At 38.0% G+C, this 21,374-nt stretch overlaps 1 protein-coding gene across 3 annotated transcripts in view; it reads left to right on the top strand.

Moving 5' to 3' along the window:
• TTN (titin) overlaps nucleotides 1-21,374 on the top strand; it is a 287,640-nt gene that overhangs the window by 54,516 nt on the left and 211,750 nt on the right. The window contains exons 43-46 of one of the 3 annotated variants that reach the window (XM_057551571.1): nucleotides 384-572; nucleotides 5,843-5,887; nucleotides 17,417-20,167; nucleotides 20,962-21,240. In XM_057551571.1, coding sequence (XP_057407554.1) covers nucleotides 384-572; nucleotides 5,843-5,887; nucleotides 17,417-20,167; nucleotides 20,962-21,240 — 3,264 coding nt within the window. Of the gene's footprint in view, nucleotides 1-383; nucleotides 573-5,842; nucleotides 5,888-6,983; nucleotides 13,839-17,416; nucleotides 20,168-20,961; nucleotides 21,241-21,374 lie in introns of those variants that run through there. The other 2 variants (XM_057551572.1, XM_028168572.2) reach the window with 2 other exon arrangements.

Raw genomic sequence — 21,374 nt, 5'->3', positions numbered from 1 at the left:
AGTAGGTAACCACAATCTCAGATCAAACCCTTTATGATGACTGTTTCTCAGGACAGTCTTTTCCTCATTTGACTGAATATGTCAAAACCTCCTCTTTGCTTCCATAGCATGACATGCAAATGGTTAAAAAGAATATAACTAAAATTGTAAAATTTCAAACATTATAACCCATCTATAAGCTGGATTTTTCTAGAATCATGTTTCCTTCTTAAAAATGAAAAGAAATTATATAAGATCAGATGTGGCATGCCCAAAAGAAATGTATAATGTTATTTAGATAAATATAAAATTAGTCACTAATATAGTCAATATTGTGTTTGCAGGTAAATAAAAATATCCACTTGTTCCAGTGATTTAAAGATCCTTTTCCTTTCACGTTACAGATCTAAAAGTGTCTTGGTACAGCAAAGACAAGAAAATCAAGCCATCTCGGTTCTTTAAAATGACTCAATTTGAAGACACTTACCAACTGGAAATTGCTGAAGCTTTTCCAGAAGATGAAGGAATTTATACTTTTGTTGCTAGTAATGCTGTAGGTCAAGTATCAAGCACAGCCACTTTGAGACTGGAAGGTACAGTAAAACAACTTTAAGAACCACATTTAAATATAGATCTAATCTCACAATGTCAGTAACAAATCACTAAGGATTTCACGTAAATCATCGTTGGTCCTACCATTCTCTTAATGTGACTAATTGTTTCCATGTTACATGCGATGTTCTCGCTTTTCAGTTACCCCTTCTCATTATGAATCACAAACCATCATTTTTTATTTTGCCCTGCTTTGTCTCCATAGAATTTTGTAATGTGTTGCTCTCATCATCAGCTTTCATGCTTCCTGATCAGCATGTATCAGAATGGGGAGAAATATGCTAAAGAATTAGATAGATTTGTTTTCTCGTCTGGCTAGGATGCAAATTCTAAAAAAAATGTTTTTAAATCTAAGAGTGTTACCATCCCACCATTGTACTGACACAATTCTGATTTCACAGAAGCTACAGTGGGTGATTTCAGGTCTGTACACCAGCTGGATGTGTTTACCGTCATTCAGAGAATGCCTGACGGTTGAGGGGCTCCACTGTAAGATGGTTTTACATTTCTGTTACTTGGAGCTCTTCAGCTGCAATCAGAAACACTTCCTCAGTATCGGGGTGGGGGGCACTTTGATTCAAAATGAGATAGTATTTTTGTATAATCAGGCTGTTTTTTCTGAGCTAGATTAGTCTCTGTAATATTAAGCATATACAAATACATAAAGAGTTAGGGCAACTTCTGCCTTTTTCCTTGATTTTAAACACTTATTGTAATAACCAGAGGTTTTCTTAATAATCAGTGTAGTGTGGTTTACAAAAAAGAAAAGCTGGTTTGACAACCAGAGGGAAAAAAGTAACAACAGAAAACAAGAATACCTAAACTGAATTGCATACTCCACTACTGCCTTCATGCACAACGTAGTGAAGTTCCTTAGACTAGTTATATCTCAGCATGTTTGTCTGGAAAATGGAAGGGAACTTGTGTGACTTTGAATCAATGTGTGTATGCAGTGACATACATTGACAAGGCATCAAGATTGGTCTGGATTCTAGTTCACCATTGAAATTTACAACAGATCTGTAGACAACTCCCAGTAAGTTCTGGTTTCAGTGCAGGGTAAGACATTAAAGGTTGGCATGCTTCTTTTCAGGATTTAGCAAACTTGAAGAAGTTACATCAGACTCTCAATGGCATGTCTGTTCGTCAGTTTCATTTAAGAAGGAGCCCCTTGGCCAAAAGCCCATCTTCATCCAGCCTCTATCAAGCCTCAGGGTGCACAGCGGGGAGACAGTCAGATTCCATGCCAGGGTTTCTGGCATTCCCAAGCCAGAAATCCAGTGGTTGCATAACCAGCAACCAATTCTACCAACAAAAGATGTAGTTTTCCATTTTGAGGAGTCCACAGGCATGGCTTTAATGCTTATAGTTGATGCTTACTCAGAGCATGCCGGGCAGTATTCTTGCAAAGCAGCCAATAGTGCTGGGGAAGCCATTTGCGCAGCTATACTCACAGTGACTCCAAAAGGTAAAGAAAGCCTGGCTTGCTTCAAAGACTTTGATCTGCTGCATCCCTCCTACTCCCACTGTTACTAATCAGAGTCTCTGCTGTGTGTCTTGGTGCATATTGTGGTCGGTCCATAATTTATTAACAAAGTAACACCCAGGTGCCCCTAAGTCCTCAATTATAGTTTAACCAGTGTACTTTAAATCTCACTGAAGTATGTGTTCTGGGCATTACACTAGTTATTATTTGGTTACGCATCAACTTTGCTTGACATTTTTCTTTTCTAAACAACATCTCATCATTGCATCATTAATGATTTATTTGCTACATATTTTTGATAAAGTATATGGTGGAGGGAGGACAAATGATATCCCAAATAGAGTCAGAAAAACAGAGGGAGTGGCTGCGTCATTCTGGATAGCTGCAATGACAACAAAAAGAAGGAAGCAGATACTGTATGGCATCCGCATGAGCCTTCATCATCCATCCATCACTGGATCACTGGGAATGAATTTTCTTTTGTGTGATCCTGACATCCTGGAGCACACTGCATCTGGCATGCTGCTTCCAAGTAACAGTGACGTCTTTCATCTTCATCTTCCATGCCATTTTATGTTACTAACCTAGCCAGGTGACAAAGCTTAGATCTTAATATTCTTTTCTTTTTCTTGGCACTTGATCATACAGTGCAAGCCCTAGCTAGGCAAAGCTCTGGGAAAAATGTAAGAGAGTCCACCAAGTCCCAGGCAGTGGCAGATTCCTGTTTCACAAAGCAGGAGAGCAAAATATCCCAAAGCGAAATTAAGTCATTTCAAGGATCATCATATGAATATGAATTTCAGGTTTTTGAAGGTGTATCTCAAAGTTCCACCCACACAGCTGCATCCATTCGAGATGTAGAGTCGCACCATACTGCATCCCTTTCACAAATTACAGAAAGCACTGAGTTATCTGAGAAATGTGCTGAAGAGCCAATGGATGAAGCACCAAGGATTCTCCTGCATCTTCAGGACCTCTCTGTAAAGTGCGGCGACATGGCTCAATTCCTCTGTGTTTTAGAAGAACCTTCCGTTGACATAACCTGGACTCATGAAGGTATAAAGACAGAGGAATCTAAGAGAGTGAAGCAGTCACAAAATGGCAATACTCAGTTACTTACCATATGTAATGTTCAGCTGGTAGACCAAGGATTGTACAGCTGCGTTGTACACAATGAGTACGGAGAGAAGACCACACCAGCAGTACTAAGAGTAGAAGGTGGTTATTTGATTTTTAGCTCTGACTTGCTTCATTTCATCCTCATTGCTTTACGCAGCTTTTCCATCATGCAGATTGAATCAATGAATATATTAAATAGAATACCCTTAAATTAGCACTCTATTCATAAATGACTTATGGAAGTCAGCCAAGTCATTGGCCAAACTTAAGAACATGTAACTTTCCAGTCTAGATTCAAGGAAGTTTAACTTTCAAATCTGAGTTCAGGAAGTTAAGGTTTGTTTCGTATGTGCTCTTTTTTCTAATATTTACCAAATGTGCCACCTAGGAAGTGTACCAAAGAAGGTTCAGATGTTAGAGTTCATCAAGTGTTTATTGAGTATTTATTATTGTGCCTGGCACTTTCTGGACCAAAATTAGTAGTCTTTAGATATTTCTCAATAAATGCTGCTGCTTTATAGTCTCAGATCCTCCCAGAATTGTAGAATTATCTCACAGCAAGATCATTATTTTTGTTGTTATTGTGGTTGATTCACCACTGTGTCTAGAAGGGGCACAAATATATTTGTCTGGGCAAAGGATAACTTCTTCCTTCCCTCCATGGACTTTCTTCTTGGATGCTAATAAAATGAGAAAAGTATTCTTCAGGTACTAGAAGCCTGTGCTGTGTGTCTGCAGCAAAGGACCTTCACTGAATCCCATGGAGGGAAGCTGGTGGAAGAAGTTTAGGCATCTCCAGGGGTCTGTAGAGAGCTGTGGCCTCTAGCTCTTCCCTGATCCAGCCACATTATTGTTAAGGCGTCAGAGATGAATGGGGGCAATACAGTGCTGTGTGCACGGCCATCTCTGCACTGAATTTTGAGACAGATTCATTAATTCACTTAATGGATCTGCAATCCTCACTCACCAAAAGGAGGATTTTTTTTCTTAATCTGACATTTTGGTCTATAGCTATTTCTGATTAATTTTCAGAGCCTAAGAAAGGAATAGCTCAAGAACTGAGGTCTAATTATGCAAATTAGGTAGAAAATTCCACCATCCAGAAAGTTGACCCTCAGTTTCACCATAGCTGCTGGCTAGCACAGTAATCACACAAGAAACTATCTATCTGGAGACGTTGTCTACAAGTCACGTAGGTGACAACTGTGATGATTTCCGCAGCAAGATCACTGGGAGCTGGTGTGTTGTGGAGGTGGGAGAAATGTAGGTCTTTCAACTCGCTTCCTGAAGAACCTAGTGCCCTAGGGCAGTGCTTCATCATCATGTTCCCAGAGTGGATTTGAGCTGGACATTTTTGCCTCAAGATTTCCAGTTCACTCAGTTCCAACAATTATATTATTAAAATGTTCTTGGCACATGAGCATATTTTTTTCCCTTGGGAAGTCCAGGCTGCCTGACTTAAGAAAGTTAAAAGAGAAGCCACTTTTCAGCGTTTGAAGAGTGAAGGATCAGGCACAGTTATCTAATTATCTAATATAGGCCAGTCTTTATCTGTTCCTCTTTGATTTTGGCCTAATAATTTTACATAGGCTAGTTATCCATGAAAATCAGGTAGGAATGTGAACCCCCGTAAGTCTGTTTGAGTAGAGTTCTTATATGCATAGTAAGCATAGATATATCCTAGTTTGGGGACTAACGTGCTGCTTTCCCTCTCATCCTAATGACATTCCATCTTCTCTAAATTCCACGTGTGTTTTACTCTTACAAACACAACTAATTTATTCCTTTTCCAAACTTTATTCTTACCTAGCAAAAGAATCGCAAACCAGAGCACTTACCAAAATTACCCTTGGTTCAGACACTAAAAGTATTAAAACACTCAAAGAGTCCCAAATTAAAACAACCCATGAAGTAAAGAGAACATCGTCAAAGAAAACATCAAGTTTGTCAATAACTTCATGCCAAAGACCACAGGGAACTGAGAAGCCAGGGCGGCAAGCACACTGACTTGTGTCATGCAGACGGGAGAATGAGAGTGTTACCTGAGCACCTGCTTTCCCAGAAGCCACCCCAGAAACGATTGTGTCTAAAGGCTGTGACTTTTCCTTATGTAATAAAAGTAATTTTGAGTTGAAGACTCTTTGTTCTGTTCTTTAACATATAATTGGACTTTGCATGAAGTTTTAAAGGTGGTTCAAATCAAAGGAGTATTTACTAGCAGAAAACTCTTAATTCTGCAGGGAAAGCTGAGAATAGCCCTCAGTTAAAAGTGGCAAGTTAGAAAATGCATGTTCCTTCTAAATGTGATTTCATCTCCTAGCAAGTATTCAGTCAACAAGACATTAAAAAAGAAATATTCCTTTTGTTTGTGTATTGCTTTTCTCAGTGCATGTGAAAGGCATGGGGAATTGTGGGACTAAAAGTGGAAATTTCATAGAGAACCTAAAATAAAAATATTTTAAAATCTTTCATCATTGTCATGTACTTTATCAGCTCATTGATTTGTTTGGCATGGATTTTGGAGGGTGCATTTGGGGGATGTAGTTTTCTATTATAGTAAAGAGAACATTGTAATTGTATGAATCATGAATTGAGGCAGAAAGTACATGGAATTAATCATGAAAATCTCTTGTTTTTGCATTCTAGCTCCTGAATCAGTGTTGCATGAGCAGGTTGAGATGGAGATGAAAGGTATGGTTATATTGAATGTGAGATTTAAGTAGAAATTTTGAAGGATTAATAGAATCCTTGAGCTGCCTTCTGTTAGTAGTATTGAGAAAAATGACATAGATGTACAAATATATCTCTTACAGTATATATTACTGTGTTGCATGCCTGGTTTAGTATGCTGATAGTTATATGCATTTCACAGTAATTTGTTTTATGGTAATTTAAAATCTTATATTTATAATTTATCAGCCATAATCAACTTCATGTTTGCAGCCATTTTCAAAAACGTATATTAGAAAAGATTGTCATCTTAATGCATGAAATCATGAAGTAGAAGTTTGTTTACAAAATCACAGTGAATTAAATTGAACAATAGACAATAACCTAGCTGTCATTCTCAGAATGCAACATCATGAATGAATTATCATTGAGATGCGTTTTTATTTAGGGTGTGTGAAAATGTTACATTCCCATTCTGGTTTATACTTCATGCACATACATCATTTTAACATTGATATGTCTCTTACACTGGCTTGCAGATAGCTGCCTTATGTGATCCTTATTGCCTGTTTTTCTTTGCATAACATCGTGACTTTATGGCTGTATTAGTTCGAATAAACGCCTTCTCATTTTATTTTATTTTATTTTAGCTAATCATTTATGGTTATAGTTCTTGTATATATATCTTAGATAGTTAATTCTCCAAAAATACAATAATTTAATCTATAATCAAAAGGATCAGAAAGGGCGTTTATTCCACTCTCTGCAAGTCAGGTAAGATTTTCCTCTTAGCCATCAAAAGAACAGTCTTCCTGCTCTCAAAACAAATATGCACAGGAACATGTTATTTTGAAATGCATTTTTGCTTGTTCAAGAAGAAATTTCAGCAGTTTGAAGAAAAGACCAGACAACGAACGATTTTCGTGTCAGAATCTTTTAAACAGAGCATGGTGTTGCGTTTATTCGAACAAATATGGTGAGTGAAATTTTTTATGGATTTGTGAGAATCTGTAGCATGCACTTTATTTCATTTCCTATTTTGCAATTTCATTTATTTTCAACTTTTTCAAATACTATGGAAAATAGTAAAATGCTTTATAATTGAACTTTTTTTCAGAATTGTTCTCTGAGGAAGCATCTGAACATTCAGAAAGAGATACCCGTGTTGCCTTCTCAGATTCTAAAGACATAGACCACAGCTCCATGGCTGCTAAAAGATATGCAAGTAGAATATCATCTACAAGCTCCTGGCCCAAATATTTCAAGCCTTCTTTTACTCAAAAGCTTATGTTTAAATATGTTTTCGAGGGTGAACCTGTTGTTTTTACATGTAGATTAATTGCCTGTCCAACTCCAGAAATGACTTGGTTTCATAACAATCGACCTATCCCAACAGGTCTTCGACGGGTTATAAAAACAAAGAGTGATTTACATCATCACTCTTCCAGCTTAGAGGTTAAAAGGGTCCAAGACAGAGATTCTGGAAGTTATAGATTATTAGCAATTAATAGTGAAGGGTCTGCTGAATCAACTGCATCGTTGCTTGTTATTGAAAAAGGGCAAGATGAGAAATATTTAGAATTTCTGAAAAGGGCAGAACAGACACATGGAAATATGGAGGCTTTAGTTGAAAGGAGAGAAGATAGATTAAAGGTTGACCTGAGGTTTACTGGCTGTCCCTTTAACAAGAAACAAGATGTGGAACAACAGGGAATCATGCGAACTATACACTTTAAGACAGTAAGTCCTGTCAGGAAAACAGATTTAATGTATGATGAAGAATATTTAGAAAGTAAATCTGACACAAGGGGATGGCTTAATGTAGGTGAAAGTTTCCTGGATGAGGAGACCAAAATGAAGTTGCAGCATTTACGGGAGGCTAGAAAAATGTTAATGGAGAAAAAGAAATTATCTCTGTTAGATTTGTCATCTGAAATAAGTTCAAGAACTTTGAGAAGTGAAGATAGTGATAAAGACGTTCTGTTCTCTCGAGAGGAAATGAAAAGCAGGTCTGTATCTGATCTAGCTGACAATAGGGATAAGGTAGGTAATTCAGCTGAGGGTATTGTCCAAGATCCACAGGTCCTTCCTAATCTAATGGATCAAAATGTAGAATCTGGAGAACCTCCCACAAGCTTTCAAACTACTGTTGATGAGGAAATTCTCCAGACTGAAATGAGAATGAGCCAAGAGGCATTCCTAAGAGAAAGTCTATCAAGGGACCATTTTTATGGTAGGATTCCAGTAAATGAGAATATCCAAGCAAGAGAACAACTTGAAAAACTTATGACCCAAGCGGAAATTGTAGAGTCATCTAAAGATATCACAAATGTAAGTAAGAATGAGGAAATATATGAGACCCCTGAAAAGGTGTCTCAAGTTACTATACCATACACCAGTGAATCTTTTGATACAGTTGTAAATATTCAAGAAAGTGAAGCATTAGATATTGACAGAATAAGAAAAGATGATTTGAGAGAATTTCAACACTCTGCTTCCACAAAAGTCGATGAATTCAAAACTGAACAGGAAGAAAAAACCACAAGATTTTTCGAAAATTCTTTCCAAAAACATCCACAACGTTGCCCACCTTCATTTCTTCAAGAAATTGAATCTCAAGAAGTTTATGAAGGTGATAGCTGTGAATTTGTGTGTCATTTTCAAGGATATCCTCAACCTATAGTAACATGGTATAACAATGATATACCAATCCCATGTAATCGAGGCTTTATCACTCAGACCTTCAAAAACTATTCGACGTTAACCTTTTCTTCCGTCCATCCTCAAAATGAAGGTTTCATTACCTGTGTGCTGTTTAACCAATATGGAACAGTAAAAACAACCGGTGTACTTAAAGTGAAGTCAAAACAAAGGCATGATGTTGAAGCACATAGGGTCCCCGTGTTGCATGACTACACTGATGAGGAAGAGGAGCTGACATTGGTGTTTGACCAAGCAAAAGGCGTTCCTCCATCTTTGAGACAAGAAGGCCAAACAAATCTCCATATGTTAAAAGCTAACCCACCAGTTCCTCCCTCTGCAGACATAGAACTGCTTTCCTTTCCTGTAGAAATTCAGATAACGGCAGCTACTCCTACCCCAGAACAGGATAAAGAGTCAAGAGAGTTGTTTCAACTGGAGGAGTTGGAGCCTAAAGCAACACCTCAAGATGAGGCTACTCGGTCACCAAAGCACAAATTTATATTTTCATCTGATATTACTAACGAGCCGCCAGAAGTGTTACAAGAAATGCCAAAGCATGCCAGTTGTAGAGAAGGGGATTCCATAGTCCTTGAATGTTCACTGTCTGGTGAGCCTAAACCAGCTGTGACATGGTTCCACAATGGAGTCCTTTTAAAGCAGAACCAGAAGTTCCAGTTTGAAGAAATTAATTGTAGCCACAGGTTATATATTAATGATGTTAATTCTCAAGATTCTGGAAAATATGAATGTGTTGCGGAAAACAATTCAGGAATGGTTGAGAGTGTTTCAGATCTAACAGTGGAACCTGTCACTCACAGGGAATATAGTCAATTAGAAAATATGGGTGGAATTTATGCCAAATATTCCAAAGATCAACACATTCAGGGAGAATCTGTAAGGGCACACTTTTATGATTATCCAGCCGGTCCTTTTACTCCCCAATCCAATATAAAAGAATATTCTGTAAGAGAATATTTTCAAAGCCTTGAGACAGTTGAACAGATAGACCAGAAAGGCCAGGTTTCTTGCACATCTTCTAGAGAAAAACTGCCCATATTTATGCAGGCTGCTTCTAGATCCATAACAATCAACAAGCCTCTCCGAGCTGAACTCATACAATGTCAGGATGAAGAGAAAGAGGAACATGTAAATGAAAAATCAAAGCTACACCAAGCAGAGGGGACTGTCTATCCATTTGTTGATGATTTCAGTGAAGTTAAAATTAGGAAAGAGGGAAGAAATGATTTGGGGAAACTTGGTGGACCAGAAAGGGAAAACGTGCAAGAATATGCCCAAAGTGACTATTTATCAAATGTCCACTCTGAGAGAACTTCTGATGGTTACAATACAAAAGAATCGTCCATCATTGTATACGAAGAACCCTTTGGTGAAGGGAGATACTACCCAGGAAAAAAGGTGAGGCATAGAATCATTGCATTTGAAAAGTTGCAACACATAGAAAAAGGCGTTCTAGAAAAGAGACCTACCAAGAAATCATTTGTGAATCCTCCTCAAAAGAAGCTTGATGACAAAGACTTTCCCTTAAAGCAAAGAAAATCAAGATCAAGTAACCTAAACACAAATATGCATCAGGCAGAGGAAATGCCTCCAAACACTGAACAAGATTCATCTACCATTGTAATGAATTTAAAGCTGCTTTCTTCTCAAACTCATAAGGTATTTGAATTACAAGATAGGGAACAACAGAAGGAAGTAGGTCTTATAGAGCAATCTGCAGTTTCTGAAAGGGCTGAACATGAAGTACCTATTACATTTGACCTAAAGCAATTTCATGCTCAAATAGAAAATGCGGATGTAAAATTTCAAGAAGTTAGACTAGATAGTGATCAATCAGAAGAAGCTTATTTTCAAACCCAGCATCCTGATTCTGAAACAGCCGAGGCTGAGAGCATTGTGTTTGATCCAAAACAAATGTATTCTCATTTAGGAGACCCAGCTAAGGAGTTTCAAGAGCAAGAAACTAGGCAACAGCAGGAAACACCATATAAAGAGGAAGTTCCTAGCACTGAAACATTACAATCTGATACACAGAATACCTCTCAAAGTGCACAAAGTAACATATTTACCAATCCAGAGATTTCTTCCAGTAAGGAGTTTTTAGATAGGACTGTGAGGGAGAAAAGTGGTAGTGATGAAAATGCCTCTTATTTGGAAAAACATACGCAGGAACAAAATTTAGAAATTTTAAATACTGATGTTTCTCTTAAAACTATTTCTGAAGACATCCATAGTGAATCGCGTGCCCTACTTTCAACCTCATCCACAGATGTAGGAAAAACTGATATTTCTGAGAAAAATGGATATAGGAGTTTCATTTCACATGTGAAAAAAGCAAGTGAGGAAAAGCTTATAGAGGTTTATAAAAAGGAGGAGGAGCATACTTTGGAACCAGAGTTGGCGTCATTTCAAAAGCAAGATGGAGGGACACAGGGGTATGCTGCTGGAATTTTGGGAGACCACATAAGTGATGTTCAGGAAGCAGACACATGCCGCAGAAAAATTTCCCAGAGTCAGCACTTTCCATTCTTGATGACTGAGGAACAACGGAATCCAAATGAACAAATAAGGGAGAAAATGGATGCTCCTGGAAAAGAAAAATGTTATGAAGAAATTCAAGTTCAGAATGAAACTTCTTTCTCCAGTACTGAAAGAGAAAAGATAGAAACTTGTTTTTCTGAAAACCCTCCTAAGTTGGATGAGGCACATACAACGGAGGTAATGGAATGTGAGACCTCCCTAACACAGTACTTACTTGCTGCTGGAAAGCATGAAGTTCCTGAGACTGCAGACACCAAGCACAAGGCAGATCTTGTCCAGGGTGAATCAGTCACATCAATGGAGGTCGAAGAAGTAAGTTTCAGCACTGTGTATGAGTACTACAACCAGCAACAGGAGTCATTAGGACGCCCATTTTCTCCTGAATCTGATATTTCAATTGATGTGGGAAGTACAAGCAGTGAAGCACTCTCTGAGCTAGATCAGTTTTATACCCCACCATCCTCTGTTGAACATTTTGAAACTCCAGAGTCTCCTGATTTGTATCTTGCTCCTATAGACACAGCTAAAACATCCTCAACAAATTTAGGAGGTAAGACTATTGAAAGGACCACACCTTTAGAGGAAGCTACTGAAAGGTACTCAACACCTTCCGAAGGACAGGTAACAGAAAAGTGTTCCACACCCTCAGGAGAGACCCTGGAGAGATACTCCACGCCCCCTGGAGAGACCCTGGAGAGATACTCCACACCTCCAGGAGAGACCCTGGAGAGATACTCCACGCCCCCTGGAGAGACCCTGGAGAGATACTCCACACCCCCTGGAGAGACCCTGGAAAGATACTCCACGCCCCCTGGAGAGACCCTGGAGAGATACTCCACACCCCCAGGAGACACCCTGGAGAGATATTCCACACCTCCTGGAGAGACCTTAGAGAGATATTCCACGCCCTCAGGGGAGACACTAGAGAGATATTCTACACCTTTAGGAGGAGAAACAGTTGAAAGATATTCTGTTCCTACTGGAGGACCAAACCCCACTGGAATCTTTAAAAGGTGCCCATCAAAACTAGAAAGGGAGGACAGTCCATCAAGTGCGCACTTCCACACCCCTACAGAAGAGAGAAGCTCAGCTTATGAATTATGGCGTTCTGATTCCTTTGGCACGCCCAATGAAGCCATTGAACCAAAAGACAATGAAATGCCTCCATCTTTTATTGAACCTCTGACCAAAAGGAAGATCTATGAAAACACAACCTTGGGCTTCATTGTTGAAGTTGAGGGCCTTCCAGTTCCTGGTGTGAAATGGTATCGAAATAAATCTTTGCTAGAGCCAGATGAAAGAATCAAAATAGAAAGGGTGGGTAATGTGTGTTCTTTGGAAATTGCTAACATTCAAAAAGGAGAGGGAGGCGAGTACATGTGCCATGCTGTAAACATCATAGGGGAAGCAAAGAGCTTTGCACATGTAGACATTGTGCCCCCAAAAGAGAGAGCAGTGGCCCTCCCACCTCCAGTAATACATCAGCATGTCATGGAGTTCGATTTGGAAAACAATGGGTCATCAAGAACCCCTTCTCCTCAAGAAATTGTCCTGGAAGTTGAATTAAGTGAAAAAGATGTTAAAGAATTTGAGAAGCAAGTGAAAATAGTCACAGTTCCTGAATTTACTCCTGATCATAAAAGCATGGTTGTGAGTCTGGATGTTCTCCCATTGAATTTAGCAAATCCAAGTATGGCTTCAAGGGAGGAAGAAGACAAAGATTTAAAAATTGACTTAGAAGTATTTGAAATGCCTCCTCGCTTTATAATGCCTATTTGTGATTTTAGAATTCCAGAAAACTCAGACGCTGTGTTCAAATGTTCAGTCATAGGCATCCCAACTCCTGAAGTGAAATGGTATAAAGAATATATGTGTATTGAGCCAGATGACGCTAAATATGTGATTAGTGAGGAGAAGGGAAGTCACACCCTTAAGATTCGCAATGTCTGTCTTTCCGATAGTGCAACGTACCGGTGCAGAGCTGTGAATTATGTAGGGGAGGCTATCTGTCGGGGATTCCTCACCATGGGAGATTCCGAAATGTTGGCTCTGCTGTCAAAGAAAAGTAAAGTGACATTGAGCAGTGTGAAGGAAGAATTAGTCTTAAGGAGCAAATATTCAGACAGCTTTTTTGAATTTCAGGTGGAGGAAGGGCCTCCCAGGTTTATCAAAGGTATTTCTGACTGTTCTGCGCCGTTAGGTACAGCAGCTTATTTCCAGTGTTTAGTCCGTGGCTCTCCGAGGCCCACGGTTTACTGGTACAAAGATGGGAGATTGGTGCAAGGAACAAGGTTCAGTGCCGAGGAAAGTGGCATAGGGTTCCACAACCTGTTCATAACAAGCTTAGTGAAGGAGGACGAAGGTGAATACAGGTGTGTAGCTACGAACAAATCGGGCATGGCTGAGGCCTGTGCAGTGCTCACCCTAATTTAAAGCTCCTCATGCAATGTGTTAGTGCCCCCATAATGATGAGAATTGACTTGAATGCTTTCACACTTTCCAAATTATATAGTTCTAATAAATCTCCAAATACATCTACTCTATTTGAACACATTACATTGAAAAACCCCAGGGAAAACAGTTTCTCTATGTGGAAATCTCGTGTTTGTAATACATGTAAATATTCTATTATCTAAACTGTGGAATTATCACCTGTGTCAATTCTGCTGTGAATCATCAAACACTATTAAACATCTCCTTGGCTACCTAATCGTTGGTACTTCTACTTTACCCTCCTTCTACTCCATAAAGTGCTTTCGCAGAATGCATTCTCTTTTAGCAGATAAACTGTGTATGTCAAGTAAAATGTGAAATGGAAGACCATGTCAGATGACCACACAGACAAATTGGTAAGGTAAAATCTCTCTGCTCTGAGTATAAGTCATTTTGGAAACGATAACTCTTTTGCACCCAAATACATGCTTATTTACTCAGACTTCGAACAAACCAAGCAGCAACAGAAACCAGCTTTGCCCAATTGGTAACTAACTCTATAATCTGTTTTACCTTGCTATCTTCATATTTATTTTTAGCTCTTTAAAAAATATTTTCATTATTAATATCCCTCTTCTTAAGTGTTTTAACTCTTGCTGCTTTTGAAGGGACCAATGGTACTCTCTTGGTGGGTAGAGTTCACCTAGACATTTGCAGAATATGCAAATAAATATCTTTCCACTTTTGGAACTACCTCATTTTCTCAATTTCTGAGATAGCATTAAGTGTAAAATACAGCATTAATTTGATACTGGACTGGGGGTGGGACAAGAAACTACTGTATTACATTTATATATAAATTTTAAACTGCAGTATAATTTCAGACTCTTTAAAATTAGAAAAAGAAGATGGGACATCTCTAGTATTGAAGCAATATGGTAATTTGTATTTCAGATTATATACAAATAACAAGATAATTAGCTTTCCTGTCATTTTCTCTGAATTTTATTTTTAAAACTAGAAATTAATAAGCATTCAAATTTAAGATGTATAAACATATATGTTTCTAAAGTGGCTGTTTTTGTTTTCCAAAATTATAATTATAGTAAATTCACAAAATCCTTAACGTACCTATGTGCCACTGTGAACTAAATCTTCTCGTATAAGCTGTAATAAACATAAAGAAACTTAGCTTTTTCTTACCTGAAAACGAAGGGTTAGACCAAAAGACCACAGAGGTGATTGTTCAACTATGATTCTGTGTCATCCCAATGGTAACTTTTCTTAATATAATTCGTAATACATTTTAGTTTTGCAACAGATGACAAGAGGAATAATAGAATATAGTAATTTGATTGTGAGACTTCTCTTCCTCCAACTCTGTAAATTACTCACTGTCACCTAATGGCTATTTTCTCCCCTGCATTGAGCAATTTTTACATAACATGATCATATTAAATACATTAATTTTACTTTAATTCTAAAACATTAATCATTTAATTTAAATTTAATTTTCAAGAGAATCCATATATCCAATCATGTTTATTATGCTTCTTTCGTCTGTCAGATTTTTTATTCCCACAATGGGAATTCCCTAAAAGCCTTTCAAATTAAAGAAGAAACTGGGAGAATGTGTAGGATATAGACAGACCAGTCAGGCTTACAGCCCACCCACCCCACCCACCAAAGAACATTCGCTTTGCTTTCTTTGAGTCACCATAACTTATCAAGATAGATACACTATTGTGGAACCATCATTTCTGTTTCAACCAGTGAGCAGACAATATCTGTGATCATAATTATAGATATGATATATATCTATATATCACATAATATATATAATATATATTATATTATGTATATATTATATAATATATATATATATCTAATATATCACATCATAAATCCCTGAAATAAAACTAATTCTATAGTTTAGGGACTTAAGGATTTATTCTACTCTGAGTCACATAATGGATGTTTAAATAAATTAGAAATTCAGGTCATGACAAACATGATAAGCACACTTTACCCAAACATTATACAGCATAACAATAGTTCAAACCTGTTCTTAAAAAAAAAGAAAGAAAAGAAAAAAGTTTTAAAACCATATCGGATTGGCAGTAAGGGCTGAAAACTATACTTTTATGCTTATAAAAAGGTAGACTTTATTTGACTTTGCTCATTAGAATTCTGTTAGTCTCAAATTCATTGCACTTGAGGATATTCAGAATAACAATGACTGAATAAAGAAAAATAAGCCTTGCCCACACTTGGCTTACTTTTTTTGTTGTTGTTGTTGGCTTACTTATTAATTGTTGTAGATAATTAAATGGAATTTTTTATTTTCTGGCTCAATGGCACATAACTTAAAAGTCTGAAATATGAATTTCTCTGATGCTGGATAAAGAATTCATTGTTTTATGCATAGTAGAGTTTAGACATGATTATTAGCTGCTATTACTACATGTATTTTTAACTACACCTTTCATGTTTCAGGACTCTTGAATTTCATCTAGTATCTTTCGTATAGTTAATATACCATGTTTAGAGGAAAGGAAAAACAATTGAAAATATTTCAACACGTTAGTGAGTAGGGGTATTTTCACTATACTGACATTCACTCCCTTTACAGATATTTTGGGAGTTCAAGTGAAAAGGGAAAGCTGACATGAGTGATACATTATAGATTAAATGTTAAGTGGTCACCATTAGTATGTGAAATTAATCAATGTTTTTACAGCTTACTAACTGAAATAATAATAACTGAGTTTGTATTCTACATGCTATAGGTAAGTTTTACCAGTATATTTATATAAGCCAACAGATACTGGAGTCCTGCCTTTTACTGCTTATACATTTGAATTAAAGCCTAAGACTATTCCATGTGATCAAGTAGAGTAAACTAATACAATAGTAAAACTATTGTAGCTCTAGGTAAGGTAATAAAACTATTATTAACAGAGCTGTTCTATTTACCTAACAGATTTAATGAAAAGCTAATTCCTTGTTATCAAATTACGTCTTTCATCCTGTCCATGATACTGTTTAAAGAGTATCTGTTATTCACTGTTCGTTTTCCTGTTCAGTAATACTGTGTAGGTATTTCTCATGCAATAAAATATGATTAAATGTTAATTATAAAATTATAAAATATAACTAATGTTGGAGTTTTCTCTCATTTCCGATTCTCCCATTTTCTTAACATAAGCCTCATTAAAAAAGCTTTGTTGAAGTAATAGGGCAATTTACACAGGCAAAAGAAGGCTTGCATTTCTAGTAACTGAAAACAGTTATAAGCAGTAACTAGAATATAGATGTTTTATTTTGAAAATAAACAGTCTTCAATTTGACAATGAAGATCACTCTTAAACTCAAGAAAATTCTAAATGTAAATAATAATTCTGGATCTTTTTAGAAATTTATTTAAATGATCCTGAATTCTTTTTTAATTAATTAATATTTAGTGGAATTTTTATTTTTATGTTTTAAAGAAAAACATTTGGATCCTGAATTCTTTGATTAGCAATATTTAGCCAGCCAGCAGTTTCTCAGACTTTAGAATTGGGACTGTATCACAAAGGAAAACTCATAAGAACATCTGTAAAGTTTATAAACTCTAACACAAATGAAATGGACTGAAAGTTGCATCAGTACAGTATTTATAATCATATAATATAATAAGCTAAGGTTAAAATTTTAGAAATGTGCCTTTTGATAAATTAACCTCAAGATAATCTAATGATTTCAGGAACAAAACAGAAGAAGGCCATCAATTTGGTGCATAATTCTTTGACGACTTCTTTGTTTGTTTAAGTAAAATTGATAGTAAAATAATAATCATTTTTCCCCATACAGAGTTTTCTAGTTCTCTTCTGTCTGCTGAGGAAGAAGGACCTCAAACCTCTAGCTCTGGCCTTCAGTTATCTAACAGAAATGAAACACTTGAACTTTTGTCTCAACCTCCAGTTCATTCAACTAAATTCGATTCCAAAAAGGAAGGCAGTGTCCCAGTTTTCATCAAAGAAGTGTCAAATGCTGAAATAAGCATAGGGGATGTGGCTAAGTTGTCTGTTACTGTCACTGGTATTCCCAAGCCCCAAATTCAGTGGTTCTTTAATGGAGTAATGTTAACCCCTTCAGCTGACTACAAATTTGTTTTTGACGGTAATGATCACAGCTTGATCATTCTGTTCACCAAATTAGAGGATGAGGGAGAGTATACATGTATTGCCAGTAATGAATACGGACAGGCAATATGTAGTGCCTATCTGAAAATAAATTCCAAAGGAGAGGGGTTCCAAGAACCAGAATCAGCAGAAGAGAAATCTCTGGAAAAGCTCGAAGGTCCTTGTCCTCCTTACTTCCTTAAGGAGTTAAAACCAATTCACTGTGCACAGGGGCTCCCTGCCATCTTTGAGTACACGGTGCTTGGAGAGCCTGCACCTACTGTTTTGTGGTTCAAAGAAAACAAGCAGCTTTGCACCAATGTTTATTATACTATCATTCATAATCCTGATGGTTCCGGGACATTCATCGTCAATGACCCTCAGAAAGAAGATAGTGGTTTCTATGTCTGTAAAGCGGAGAATGTGTGGGGTGAATCCACCTGTGCCGCAGAGCTGCTCGTGCTTCTGGAAGACACACACATGACTGATGCCCTCTGTAAAGCAACGTCCACACCAGAGGCTCCTGAAGATTTTCCCCAGACGTCGTTAACGGTCCCTGCAGTTGAGGCACTTGACTCAGAACAGGAAGCTGCAGCTTTTGTAAAGGACACCATTTTGAAAGCTGCTTTAATTGCAGAAGAAAAACAGCAGCTTTCTTATGAGCATATTGTTAAATCCAATGAACTGAGCAGTCAAGTTACTTTAATAGCTGAGCAACTGCAATCCACAGTCATGTTAGAGCAGGATATGCCCACTCCTGAAAGCATCAGTGAACTTCTTTCCATCAGTGACACCATTCATGTCCAGCCTATCAAGGAACCACCTCCCAATGTACAGCTGCACATTGTCCAGTCCCAGGACACCCTCCCCAAAGAAGATATTCTAATGTATCAAGAGCCTGAATTACAGGTGGTTCTATCAGATACTGAAAAAATCTTCCCAAGTGCCATGCCCATAGAGGAAATTAGTTCATTAACAGTTGAGTCTCTGCAAACTTTATTAGCTGAACCTGAAGGGAGTTGTCCACAGTCATCAATAGAAGAAACGCCAGCCCATTCATATCCAACCTCTGTGGCTGAGGAAGTACTTTTACCGAAAGAAAAGATAGTATCCTCAGTGGACAAAGAGCAAAGAGTGATCCTTCAAAAGCAAGAGGCGCAAAGTGCTCTCATCCTGAATCAGAGCTTAGCTGAGGGACACGTGGAAAGTTTCCAAGGTCCTGACATCATGATCTCCCGGGTCCCTTCAGAACACACGTGCACAGAAGGTGAAATCTTAATGGAAAGTGTGGATCAACTGGACAGTGCAAAGCAAGATTTCGCAGCCAGCGTTGAGGAAGGCAAGTCCTTAAGGTTTCCGTTAGCAGGTGAGGAAAAGCAGGTACTGCTCAAGGAAGAGCGTTCTGACAGCTTAGCAATGCCCCTGAACCAAACCACTGAGTATAAAAAAGAGCCCATGGCAATAAATGGTGTGCAGGAGGTGCAGGGAAGTGACCTTCTTTCTAAGGAAAATTTGCTTTCTGGTATTCCTGAAGAGCAGCGGTTAAACCTGAAAACTCAGATCCGCAGGGCTTTGCAAGCAGCAGTGGCCAGCGAGCAGCTGAGTCTTTTCTCTGAATGGTTAAGAAACATTGAACAGGTAGAGGTCAAGGCCATAGACTTCACCCAAGAGCCCAACCGCATTATGTGCACCTACTTTATTACCTCAGTGAAGTCTCTAACAGAAGAATTAACCATCACTATTGAAGGCATTGATCCTCAAATGGCTAACCTGAAAACTGAACTTAAGGAGGCTTTGTGCTCTATGATATGTGAGGAAATGAACATCTTAACAGCTGAGGAAACTGGAATTCAGAAAGGAGCCACAATAGACTTGCAGGAAGAAATGGATTCTTTTTCTAATCCACAGAAGGTTGAAGCAATCACCGAACCAGAGGTTGAATCTAAATATCTTGTCTTAAAGGAAGAGATAAGTTACTTTAAGATGGAAAGTCAGGTCAAAGCTGTGGGTGCCACAACTTCTTCCACTGCTGTCTCTGATGAAAAACTGGATGAGATACCAAAACCATCAGAGGAGAAAGAGAAATCCTCTGAAGGTGGTACTGAGAAGGCTGGTACAGTAGAGATACAGGAGGCTGAGGGTAGCTCACTCAGAGAGGGTGGTCCTGATGTACAGACGCCCTTGGTGGACACGATTGCCAAGGAAGGTGACACCGTAAGCCTCGCGTCATCCATAACAAATGCCAAAGAGGTGAATTGGTATTTTGAGAGTAAACTGGTGCCTTCAGATGAAAAGTTCAAGTGTTTACAAGAACAAAATACATACACGCTAGTGATCGACAAAGTAAATAGAGAAGAACACCAAGGGGAATATATGTGTGAGACCTTGAATGACAACGGAAAAGCAGCAACTTCAGCAAAACTCACTGTAGTCAAAAGAGGTTGGATTTTAAGGATTCAGTGAATCAAGCTCTAACATTCACTGGGTTGTAATGATTTAGGTTTCCTCACTGAATTTTCACTTATCTGCCATTGCCAGAATGCAGTTTATTTAGAGTAAGAATGAAATCACAGACATAATCATGGTTATTAACTTTCCTCCTTTTCCCTTACTGCCTTACTGGATGGTATGTTATATCTACACTACTACTTATTTTTTAAAATGAAACGTATTTTCATATATTTCATAATACTGATAAATGCTTTTTAGTCTCTTTCTATATGAAAATACTTTAATGATATGTAATAAAAAGCTGTCAGTGAATACCTAGTTACCCTGAAATCACCAGTCTCATCCTTAAATTCAAAATAACCATGATTAATTGTCCATTTGTGTTTCTTGTTTCGATTATCTTTTTTGCTATTGTTTTACTTCATCACTTTATTTAGTAGATCATGTTTTTTTCCACATTATTCGCAGTGTTCCTAGTCAGCATGGTATATTTAAAGAATGTATCATGTTGTTATGCATGTAAGCCAAGAGCATCACATCATTTTAATCATTTTTTCACAATTCACTGAAAAGTAACAATTGAATATGTTGAAAGCTGCTTACTGTTTTCTTTTGCTTTCAATGATCTTCCTCATTTTCCAGTCACTTGTCTTAAACTGCTGCAATCCACTTCGCTAATTTCAACTGTTTCACTCCATTAACAGCAACAGAAGTTAGAAGGAAAAGAAAAATGTGGGGTACCTGAGAAGGAGGCGTGCTAATGGCCTCTGCTTCCCTTTGCAGCTGCCCCAGTGATCAGGAGGAGAATTGAGCCCCTGGAAGTAGCCCTGGGCCACCTCGCCAAATTCACCTGTGAGATCCACAGCGCCCCCAATGTCCGCTTCCAGTGGTTCAAAGCTGGCCGAGAAATCTATGAGAGTGACAAGTGTTCTGTTCGGTCTGCAAATTATGTCTCCACCCTGGAAATCCTGAGAACCCAGGTTGTTGACTGTGGCGAGTACACCTGCAAAGCTTCCAACGAGTTTGGCAGTGTCAGCTGCACAGCCACACTGACTGTGACAGGTAAATGCCGTACACTGACATGGATGTTATTCCATTTCATATTATTGCCTATTTTACTTTTTGTAGAGGTGCAGGAGGTACTTGTCCTACCAACTGGAGAGACCAGTAGCCAAGATGGTAACACAGTGGCTAGG

Source organism: Balaenoptera acutorostrata, chromosome 8 (genome assembly GCF_949987535.1).
Source record: "Balaenoptera acutorostrata chromosome 8, mBalAcu1.1, whole genome shotgun sequence".
NCBI classification, from domain to species: domain Eukaryota; kingdom Metazoa; phylum Chordata; class Mammalia; order Artiodactyla; family Balaenopteridae; genus Balaenoptera; species Balaenoptera acutorostrata.
This window is presented reverse-complemented; position numbering and strand designations above follow the sequence as displayed.